The 12,032-nt window shown below is 43.8% G+C and overlaps 1 protein-coding gene across 2 annotated transcripts in view; it reads right to left on the minus strand.

The window, feature by feature from the left end:
* The window catches only part of KCNAB1 (potassium voltage-gated channel subfamily A regulatory beta subunit 1), a 445,278-nt gene that overhangs the window by 78,041 nt on the left and 355,205 nt on the right, over positions 1–12,032 (minus strand). For both annotated transcript variants that reach the window (XM_005896620.3, XM_005896621.2), the window contains exons 3-6: positions 11,011–11,048; positions 6,031–6,110; positions 3,776–3,820; positions 29–73 (exon numbers count right to left, since the gene is read on the minus strand). In XM_005896620.3, coding sequence (XP_005896682.1) covers positions 29–73; positions 3,776–3,820; positions 6,031–6,110; positions 11,011–11,048 — 208 coding nt within the window. The remainder of the gene's footprint in view (positions 1–28; positions 74–3,775; positions 3,821–6,030; positions 6,111–11,010; positions 11,049–12,032) is intronic.

Consider the following 12,032-nt stretch of genomic DNA (forward strand, 5'->3'; position numbering starts at 1 on the left):
AGTAGAGAAGGAAAGACATTTGACTTACTTTCCACCCCAGTAGAGTTTGGTTGTTATGACCAGGCTGGACCTCCTATATGTTGAACAAACACAGAAAGAAATATTTTAAAAATTGCTGGTTATACCATTGAGTCATATTATTATTATAGCAGTAGAAATAATTTACTGTGCCTCACATTTTAAAACAGGTGAAAGGATAAATTTGTTCATTCATGTCATTGAAAGGTAAGGGCAAAGGGAAGCTGATGACTGGGGACTTGAAGTCAGATCCTAGAGAAAGAGGTCTGAAGGGAAGGAAGCTTTATCTGGAAGACCTGGGAGAGGAAAGACTATGACAACACACAGGTGACTGGGTGGTGGCAAAGCAAAGGTGAGTGGTAGGCATGGAGAGTCAGGATGGAAAGTGAGAGAGTAAGTAAAAAAAGCCTAAAGGATGGACTGCTTTCAGAGCTCAAATAGACAGCCACTAATACTCAGCCCTGGGATTTCTTTGGAAGGAATGATGCTAAAGCTGAAACTCCAGTACTTTGGCCACCTCATGCAAAGAGTTTACTCATTGGAAAAGACTCTGATGCTGGGATGGATTGGGGGCAGGAGAAGGGGACGAAAGAGGATGAGATGGCTGGATGGCATCACTGACTCAATGGACGTGAGTCTCAGTGAACTCTGGGAGTTGGTATTGGACAGGGAGGCCTGGCGTGCTGCGGTTCATGGGGTCGCAAAGAGTCGGACACGACTGAGCGCCTGATCTGATCTGAATACTCACCAAGCATCTGATATAGTGTTGATTGATCATGAACTTTCCATACACCCCCTGCCAAAGACCATGGACCCTAGTGTCTCTGAATTATGACTCTTTCCAACCAATTGGAAAGAGTCATACAACCAATTGCCTTCACAGGAAGGTACCAACTACATGGAAATAGAATAAATTTAATCAATAAATATGAGTAAATTTTCTTCCCATTCAACTTATTAATTGAAAATGTTATTTTAGGAAAACAACCCTAAAATCCTTAACTCAAACTTCCACCACTTTATTCCTAAGGGAATGAAATGTGGAAATCTTGTCAGCAAATTCATTACCTCCTCAAAACCACACCCAAGGGCAGGAAATGAAATTGCACTATTGTGATTGTGGAATATGAAATATGTCTTAAGAACTATAGTTCTATAAATTAAAATTGGGAGGTAGAGTTCAATACAATTTAATTTCTCCAGGTATATAATTCAATTGAACTGGCTGAAGGAAAAAAGGGCATTTGAGATTCAAAGGTTAAGACCAAACTTCGAGAGTATTTGAAATAAGGCGTTTATTAATTCCGTCAGCTGTAGAGTCAATGCCTGAAGCCCTTCCACATAAAAGACTAGTATGATTAATGATAACCAATGGGGAATGATGGTGACAACTCTGATAACTTGGCTGCAACAAGAAAAATGTGTAGAAAATGTCAGTAACCCCATCCTACTGAAGTCAATTCCCTGAAAAGTAATTTGAATCACTAACAGAAGGTCTACAGAGATATACATCTGGAAATTACATACCCCAAGAGGGCTGATGCACTTTCCAAGTTAATCCATCAACCTCGTGATACCTAGTATAATAGCAATCTGCCACAGGGAAGTTGGGTCTCCTTCAGCAAGTGTTCTCAGAATTTCAACAAAAAGCTCTGGATGGACTCTTATTAAAAAATGAGTGCAGCCTTCTGGATTATGCAGAGCAGTTGGCCCTGCCAAAGCCATGCATTCTACCCTTAGACCACCATAGACTTATTTTTCCCAAATTAGGCTTTCTGTAAAATGTTTGGCCTCCATGGGTGTGCATACCAATATTTATGTTCAAATACAAGAGTAGACAACAACCTGATGAATTATCATGGACTTCAGGGGGGCATCTACAGCAGCTGTTCTGAGTGGGTGAAGAATGATATTATGAGGAGTTCACATTGATAAAGCACAGCTTTCAAAATTCTTTTGTTCACCTTATCTCACTTTATCAGCACAATGCTCCGTGAACAGTTATGCCATCCATTTTACAGGTGGGTAAATTGAGGCACAGCAAAGAGAAGTAACTTGCCCTGGACAAAACAGCTAGCAAGTGGTGGTCTTGGGACAAAAAGTGAAGGATGCTAGTTGAAACCTGCTTTTGTAGCCTTCATGCTATGATGTTATGGTCTATCTTTTCAACAGCCTCAGGTGGGTGGCTGTGAACTTTTGTGACCTGATATCAATATCTGTATCTTGGGGATAGCCTGAGTGTTTATTGGCAAGATTGAAAAGCATTTTGCGAAAGATGCATGTTAATCTATTTTCTACAAAAGGTATGTAAGAAATTTTGCAAAGTATGATGAGTGATGACCAAGTGTTCTGTGGATGCAGAGGGGAAGAGTGTTACTGCACCAAAGCTTCCCCTTCATCCTCAGGTGTACTCTGGCAGCCTGCACCTTGCTGTTGATTTCACTGGACATTATTGGACTCATCTCCAAAGTGTCTGTTATAGGTTGAATTTTGTCCCCCACAAAAGATATACTAAAGCCCTGTCCCCCAGTACCTCAGAATGTGAGCTTATTTGGAAACAAGACCACTGCAAATGTAATTAGTTAAATTAAGATGAGGTCATGCTGGAGTAAAGTGGGCCCTTTATCCAATATGACGAATGTTTTTATAAGACACACAAACACACAAAGGGAGAATATCATATAATGACAGAGGCAGCATTGAACAGTTGCAGCTATAATTCACAAAGGGATACAGTCCTATTTGAGCAGTGATGGATGGGTCGACATTCTGAGTGAAATGGTAACTCAGGCAAGGTGGAGGACTGGGTGGGGATGTGAATCTTTTTCCGTATTTAAGGTTGAATATAATTTTCTCTTCACACTCTTACAGTCCCTGGAGTGGGTAAAGAGAGGAAGGGAAAGGGAGCAAATAGGTCACCAAAGTTCATTTGTTCATATTTCCAGGAACTTCCGAATTTCCATTTCCACTTGTATTATAGAACTGTTATCTGTCATTTATTTGGCCATCAGCAGATCTTATACAAGAGCAGAAGTGAATTCCAACTCAACCAGTGGTCTTTGTCGGTCTTTGCCTGAGTCTGTACTCATGCTGGGAAAGAAGTGGCTACTAGGGCTGACACATGTAGTGAAACAGAGGGGGTTTGCTGCTCCCCCCCAACATTATAGCATCCCTCATTACTACTAGCTCTGCCTCTACAAGGTGATAGGATGCACTGTAAACCCTCAAGCACAGCAGAGGAAGCACTTTCTTGAATGTCCAGATAATATGGCTCCCAGCACACAGGAGAGATGCTGGCTAATTGTGCTCAAACAAGAAAGCTTTCGGATATTTATCCCAAGGGTTTCTTGGGTCATCATTTCTTTGCATCCAGAGTTGTTAATAAAATGAACAATGCACATAAATACATGTATGGAGATAATTAGCATTCTGTGGCTCCCTTCCTTCACCAGATCACCACACAGGGCAGTCAAAAACCATGAAATGCCACTTTATTTTATGCACAATTATCTCATGAACATCCTCTGCTCAACCCATGGTAATTCATTGTGATCAACGACAAGTTAATTTTTGAAGTGCAAGTAGTGATCTCGCTAATAATTACTTTCAAAGCACTGTAAATTATTTCTTTACTAAGAATTGGATTTTCTGACAGTCTTTTTGGTCACTTGTAATGCAACTTTATTTTCTCTTCTCTGGTACAAAATAGTAGCAGTCTTTTTAAAAGGCTATTAAATGAGTATGGTGAACACATTACCTCCAGCCTTTCTTCTTGATGATGCTCCCCAGAATCACTTCAGCCCTGGAGGAGAAACAGATAATGTCTCAGGATACAGTATCCTGGAAACGCAAGAGTCAATCCAAACCACCAGATCCCTTCCTTGTTTGAACTGTCAGTGCCTACATGTCCCCAAAATAGAAGCCACTCTCGGCTGGTAGCGCAGTTTCTGCTGTTTCTGCTTGTGCCTGCAGAATCCTGCTCCCGGAGCATTCCAGAAGCACCTGCCAAATCCTGACACTCTGGCAGGAGACCGCCTGTGGTCCTGATACTAGGAAGCAGTGGAGTCATTTGGCAGTTTGGCGTTTTTGAACCACTGATACTATATATAACTGTCTAGCTTGGTGGTATTCAAAGGGAGTCAAGGGTTTCTTTCTAATGGCCATGGTCTCCGATTGTGACCAGAGAAGACAGTGAGACCTCATGCTTTTCAGGCAGAAAATACTGACTCCCAGGCGATCTTGCAGGGTTAAAGAACACATGTGTGGCCTTAGATGTTCCAAAGCCAGGGCTGCAGGTGCAGTGGCCTACAGAGAGAATGTCGTGGGTTCCAGTGACAAGCGTTGTCAGAAGAGCAGGATATACGAAGTCATAGGGGAGTGTCCTTCCTGCCACTGACGCTGGTCGTGGAGTGTTATACTCAAGACTCTCTCTCCATCCTGTCCCCCTCCACCTACCCCAGCTGGGACCCAAGCTTAAGGATACTAAAACTTTCTTCTAGGTTCCTCCCAGTCAGACCAACACTGTGAGAAGCAGGTGGGCTCTCAGAGGCTTTGTGAATGGAGACCTCAATGTAATCAGTGCATTGTCCATTAGCATTCTATAGAGCAAGTCATCTCTAATTGTGATTTGTCTTAGCTGAAAAGTCCTGTCTTTGTAGGAGTGTAGAGCCTGGCAATAAACCCCGAGGCGGGTTAGCCGGGGAGCAGGAACCAAGGGGACGCACACTGACCGTTACCTCAGGGTTCTTTCCCCCCGTCTCTCCTGCAACCTTGCATCTCACAGTGGGAACCTATCTCATTACACACTGACAAACAATCAATAATTAATCAGGACCGATTATCCTTCACAACAGGAATACAAACAGAACTCTAACAGACTTGTTAATCACTCCCTCTTTTTCAGCTTTAGCCCCATTTGGTAATAAGCAGGATTCAACAGAAGAAGGAAATGCTGAGATAAAGTAGGATGTGGAAAGAAACAAATCCTCATCAGTTGTATTTTCTCTCCTTGGACACAACAGAAGACATCAAGGATGTGTGCTCTGAACCTGCCTGATAGTCCTTGAACATAGCCCTGCCCTTGAAAAGGAGGAAACCCAGGCTGGGAAAATGCGCTTTTATCAGGCAGTGATGAACTTGATTCAGCAGTTTGTTATTCTCATCCAGAGGGGAGGAATGAAGCCTGCAGGTGATGATGTTCCTCAGCCCTGTTAGAGAATTGCAGAGCTGCTCCAGTAGCAGTTTAGATGTTTAGTTTCTTTTCTGCATCCGAGTTCATAGCAGGAGGCCAAGGCGGCTACTTCTGTTGAATGTGCTTATTGTGTGGGACCAGAGGGGTGGACACTGAAGACACAGTACCCATGTGCTTTGACTTATCACTGAGCCCTGTCCTGGAGCTCCAAACCTGCTCTAGGGTCCAGAAGAAGGTTGTAGCCGCTGTGACTTCTCCAGAAAAAGAAGTGAGGCCTCTTTGCAGCCCTGTCTGTCCTCAGTGTAGAGCTTGAAATGCCCTCTTATAAAAGATATTCGGTTTCTTGGCATCTTTGGGAATCCCTCCTTTAATCTCTACTTCCCTGCAGAGAGGATGTGCCTGTTCTCCTCAAGGTTGAGGAACTACGTGGGGTGGTTATAAAATGAAAGACTAGCTTTGGAAAAACCACGCTGGAATCTGCTCACTTATATTAATTACATTCAGCTAATATTTATGGGTCTCCACTGTCATCACTCTGGTCACAACCACTTCTGCCCCTCAAGTATTGACAGACTGTGGCAATCGCTTCCGGTCCTTTCTTCATACAGGGACCAGGGGTGGGAAGGTCTGGGTGGGCAGAGGAGTCCAGAGATGGTCAATAGCCCCAATTCTGGTGGAGGTAGGTAAAGGAGGGAAGAAAAGCAGTGGCATCAGCATGCGTGGGAAAGACAGACCCTTCTCACCAATGTGTCAGCAATGGTCTCGGGGAGTCTCTTGGGCCCAGAACTGAGACATGAGAGATGCATCAGGCACTGACTTACTTTCCAGCGGCATAGACCTCGGCTGTATCAAAGAGATTCACTCCGCTCTCATATGCGATTGTCATCAGCCGTTCAGCAACCTGCAAGAGGATGTGAAGGTCAGTTGGAAAGCCAAATGCTTTACAAGCCTGGGAAGCAACTTGGAATCCTCTGGTGGTCTTTAAGAACATGGAAGTCTCACCGACCAGTCTTATTTTTCTCAGTTGTATTAAAGAAAGAAAGAAAAAAAGAAGACTCAACCAGCCTGAAGATGGTACAATTACCCCTTCCCTCAGACCTATACTGGGAACTCAGGGATTTCCTTCAGTGCTGAGAATACCCAGCCACCAGGAGCACAGTGAGGCAGAGGGACTTGGGTTTCTCACTCTGCTTGGAACACCTGGTTTGACGACATTCTCTGTGGCACTGGAATCTCTCGGACCAAGACAGTTGTTTGGATCCCTGGTGACTTCATTTCTCATCTTTCTTTTTTTCCCAAGCTGATAGGTTCTGGCAGTTGGGTAACTCTTGACCTAAAAGCTTCTCTTTTTTTCCCCTGGAGGCTTAGCAGACTGTGCTGATGAATCAAAAGTTAGACAGAGCTGCGACTGCTGGAAAGTTCCTGTCAGCTCAGCACAGCCCCAGGCACGGTCACAGAGTGACCACCAGCCACACTGACACTGCATGGAGAGGAAAGGGTGAGCGCTCCAGCTCCTCACAGGTCAGCCTGAGACTGCCAAGCTCCTCGCTCCTTCCTTTGTGCTGCTGAACACGAGTGGCAAGTGTGACGAAAGAGCATGGGGAGCAGCTATAAACTACACCTCGAGGGATGGTTCTGGAGGGACAGCAATAAACAGTGCTGGAGAAAGGACATTTTTTCATTTTGTTGATAGACTTATTAGTCAACTGAAAAATTAAACACCTCACAAATAATTGAAATTGATTTTTACATTATGTTTTTCATTGTGGGCTAGGGTGCTTTATCAGTATTTTCAAGATAATCTCTTCTCCTATTTTTTTTTTTAAAGTGATATACCAAGAAAACTGTCAGGCTAGCACAACGCAAATCCCTTAGAATAGCAGCTAAAGTGTTATTGTGTGTTTACTTAGTCTTGTCTGAATCTTTGTGACCCTATGGACTGTAGCCCACCAGGCTCCTCTGTCCATGGAATTTCCCAGGCAAGAATACTGGAGTGGGTTGCCATTTCTTCCTCCAGGGGATCTACCTGACCCAGAATTGAACCCGTGTCTCCTGCATTTCCTGCACTGGCAGGCAGATTCTTTACCACTGAGCCACCTGGGATGCCTATTATTACTGCTTCTAATTTGGCACCATTATGACATTTCTCCTAAGTATAAATTGAAATTTAAGACAGTATAGCTTTTCATACCATAATTGCTATATATATATATATATATACACACACACTTTTTTTTTTTCCAGCTGGGTAGTACAGGATGCAGGATGCTAGTTCCCCAACTAGGGATCAAACCCGAGCCCCTGCAGTTGAAGCATGGAGTCTTAACCACTGGACTTCCAGGGACATGCCCTATACTTTAGAGATTATTGTGCTTGTATTGTATATCATCCCTGTGTTATGTCATGTGTCATACTAATGGATTATTATTAGGAAATGTGCATAATAAATCTCATCTAGGAGAAATTTTAAGATGTAGGATCCTGGATGGAGAGCTGAACTAAATAAGACATTTCCCAATCATGAGATCTGAAGATCTGAACATGGACTAAAGGAAATCACAGGACTAAGTCAGAGGACCAGTGTCTGAGCTTGAGGGTACCACTTACTAGATAAATGCATGCATGCTCATTAGCTTCAGTCATGGCCAACTCTTTGCGACCCCAAAGACTGTAGCCCACCAGGCCGTCCATGGGATTTCCCAGGCAAGAATACTGGAGTGGGTTGCTATGCTCTCCCCCAGGGAATCTTCCTAACCCAGGGATCAAACCTGCATCTCCTTCATCTCCTGCATTGCAGGAGGATTCTGTATCACTGAGCCATCAGGGAAGCCCCTATTAGATAAATACATGTTGGCAAATCATTTGACCTCTCTATGTTTCAGTTTCATCATCTGCAAAATGCGGATGCTTCTGTCCTGCCCCCTAGGGAACCTGCAGCTCTCGGATGAAGCTGACCTTACCTCTCTCCAAGGAGGGCCTGGGGGGCCTAACGTGGTTCAGGGAAGGTCATGTGACACATGTGGACCAATGAAATGTGAGAGGAGATTGACTGAGGACTTATGGGGACATTTTTCCTGGTTATTCTTGCAGTGTTTCTATAAGCAACACTTTCCCTGGAGTTACTTTTCTAACTGAGATCTAGAATGCCTGCTGCTATCTTACTATTTTGTATGGATGAATTTGACATACAAAAGAACACAGGGTCAGGAGAATCACTAGGAAATGCAACGGAGGCTCTAACTGAGTCAACTTGGAAGCTTGCTCTAACTCTGCATTTCTAATTAGAAAGTAAAAATAGTTTTTCCCCTTATTTGTTTAGCCAGTTTGAATTGGATTTACCGTTACCTGCAATTGAAAGAAGCCTAACAGCATTCCTGCCAAGTGGCTATTCAATAAATGGCTGAACTCACACAGTAATGGGGGCATCACCACCTCCCAAGGTGGCACTGATAATTACGTCACTCAGCATATTAAGGTTAGTATCGGCTTTGTGCCTCCACTGCCACATGGAAATAGTTTAACTTGACAAGTTCAGCCATGGGTGTGACTGTGGTCTGGCTGTGTCTCCTGTCTTCCTTGCTGGCAATCTCTCTGTTGGGCCCTGGGGAAAAGCCACAGCTACTCTCCAGAAGGACAACAGCTATTTGTCTGGTCTGCATTGAGGTGAAAGTCTCTTCAGTCATTCACAACAGCTTTATTGTGTAGTTTTTAGAATCATAATTTTAAAATGATTAGTTTCAGAGGCTGGCCCTGTGTACTCTGACCTGGGCAAGCTGGGCTCATTGCAGCAGAGAGCAGACACTGTCAAGGGCAGAGCAAAGATGAAGAGGGGAATAACATGCTTACAGTTGACTCCTCTGCTCTGAAAGGGAAGGTATATTTGTCTTTTTCCGCTCCAAGTACCATACCAGCCAGTAAGAGGTTATGCACATGCTAGATACAGTGGATTATTAACTTTAGACCTCCCTCCTTCCTTATCACTTATTTTGCATCTGATTGAAGTCTGCATCCATTGCTTTGATATCTGTGCACTTGCCTCTGTGCTGCCTCAGTTCTCCTTTCCTGAGATGGCCCTGGAGTGGACCTGGTGATGACCACCCTGGTCCTCCTTTCGAACTCAAGGAATTATTTCCCCAGCTCTTAGGAATGCCGTCATCAGAAAGCACTTGGCTAAAGTGAGTCACCTAGCCCAGGGACAGACCTGCCTCCCAGGGCAGCCTCTGTCCAATGACTGGTCATACAAGGGATATAAAAACTCCTCTTGCCCCAACTTGGGACAGCTCTGCAGGGCCATCTGAGCTTCAGAGATCTCCATGGGGTCAGCTGAGTTCACTGCTGAGACTGCATCACAGCCCAGATTCCTAATAACTGTTCTGCAGGCTAATTTCCACCTCAGGTCTGCTTCCCAAGTACTCTCCACTGTAACAAGCCCTTTGTGATGATCTGCTGCTGCTGCTAAGTTGCTTCAGTCATGTCCGACTCTGTGCGACCCCATAGACGGCAGCCCACCAGGCCCCCCCACCCAGTCCCTGGGATTCTCCAGGCAAGAACACTGGAGTGAGTTGCCATTTCCTTCTCCAATGCATCAAAGTGAAAAGTGAAAGTGAAGTTTCTCAGTCGTGTCCGACTCTTAGCAACCCCATGGACTGCAGCCCACCAGGCTCCTCCATTCATGGGATTTTCCAGGCAAGAGCACTGGAGTGGGGTGCCATGCTACCTATGCCCAATACTGGGAACAGGCATTCAGATAGATAAAAATAAGAAGATAAGACCCCTCCCTATGGATCTATTAAATAACAGGATGAGCTTGTGAGCTGTGGAAAAGACCCTTTATCTCCCTAAGTGTCTCCTTAGGAATGGTAGTAAGAACTACCTTTAAAAGAGCTTGTCTTGTGTCAGGCACCAGGCTGAGCCCTTCATTAATCTTAGGGACCATCATCTGCATTTTACTAATGTGGCAACATTTAACATTTGTAAATGTTAACAAATCCAGTTAATGCAGAGTGAGTTGAAGCCCAGTGAGTATATCCGCTTAGATGCACTATCCCTGACTCCTCAGTGGTATCAAGGAAGCGAAGGAAGGCTTGACGGGACCTGAGGGGTTTCTTCAGGGAAGCTGTTGGTACTCAATGCCTCCATAGCTCATTTATGCAGTGAAAGTAATCGTTAAAGGCAATGGTCAGAATTATCATTTTGATAAGCACCGTTCTGAATGTGTAAATGAAGGTGTAAAGGAGTTCTGTAGTAAATACGATTGTTATAGGTCCCATTTATCTGCAACTTACTAGTCAGAGGGCTATATAAATGTCTGACATGCATAACATGGTTAATATTTTCAACAGAACTTCCCGTTTTGCATATGAAAAAATGAGGAACGGAGGTTGAATTAACTTGCCCAAGTCTGGGTGACCCAGTTTTCCTAAGACTGAGAAATACTAAAATGGGAACAAGACAAACTGGGGCCAGTTGGTCTAGGTGAAGCTAAAACACATATGTATACACATGCCAGCAATAAAATCTCTTCGTAAAGTTACTAAATACTAATTCCAAAACTGATTGTCCTCTAATTATTGAGCCTGCTCATTTAGTAGATTGACAGCTTCAAGAGCTATTAATAGTCTAAATGTGAAAAATACAGGAAGCAAGATAAAGTGGAAAATAATCTCTGAGTCAATCTTAGCCATTTCCGGTGATTAAAATACTATCCTTTTAAAATACTAGAATCACAGAAACTGTATTGTAAAATACAGTTTGCTTTGCATTTTCTATGATCAGCATAACTGGAGACAAAAGTAACTCACCTCATCTGAAATTTGACCTCCAAATGTCACCCATGTTCCTGGAAAAGAATAAATATTTGCATGTTATTCATAATCAGTTTTCTAATGTTGTGCATTAAGGAAAATACTTTTCTTACACTGGGGCTACTTCAGTAGGTTGCTCATGAAGGTACCTGGACAGGAAGTGCTGCCCATCCTCCTTCTATCACTAAGTTCCCCAGCAGGGATCTGCATCCCTTTGCTTGTCTATTCTTCATTTAAAGGCCCAGTATATGCTAGTATTAGCCCTGTCTACTAATACTATTATTAGTATTATGTCTAAAAAGCATTAGCTTTTTCTTCTGACTTAGGACTGTATATGCTGCTGTGTAAGAAGGCAGTGCCCCAAGCCTGCATCCACTGCCCACTCATTTTCATTCCACCTGGCTAAGAAGTTAGCAGTTCTGAAAGGGAAGGGAAGACCTTTGGTCAAATTTTCCCTTCCTTTGTCTCCAGTGAGGGACTCTATTTTGTGTCTCTATTCCCTTTCAAAAGGAACCCTCTCAGAGGTTCTTCCAGTCCCCACTTCCAAGCTGCAAGGGGTAACAGTTAAGCTTTTTCCTCTCTTATGACCTGCCCCTCCAGAATGGAAATTGCCATTCGGTTTTGGGGTGGGATAGAGGCAGTAGCTGCTGAGTGAGGTTCGGGAAGGCAAGCAGGAGAGGCATAACCAGTTGCCAAAGAGCTGCATGTGTAAAGCAAGAGAGAATCAGGCACTGAGTGGGCTATTGCCTCTCAGGTCTATAGTCACTCACTCATTCATAATTCTCTCCTTGACCCCCTTTTTTTTTTTTTTTTTTGAGCTCTAACTACCTTCCAGGCAAAGTCATTGAACCCACATGCTCAGCATAGTGAGGTGATTGCCCTAGCTCCTCTGTTCCAAGAGCTCACTATTGACAACTGCTGTTCTTTAGTGGCTAAGTCGTTGTCTGACTCTTTGTGACCCTGTGGACTGCAGCCCACTAGGCTCCTCTGTCCATGGGGTTTTCCAGGCAAGAATACTG

This window comes from Bos mutus, chromosome 1 (assembly GCF_027580195.1).
Source record: "Bos mutus isolate GX-2022 chromosome 1, NWIPB_WYAK_1.1, whole genome shotgun sequence".
Lineage (NCBI taxonomy): Eukaryota > Metazoa > Chordata > Mammalia > Artiodactyla > Bovidae > Bos > Bos mutus.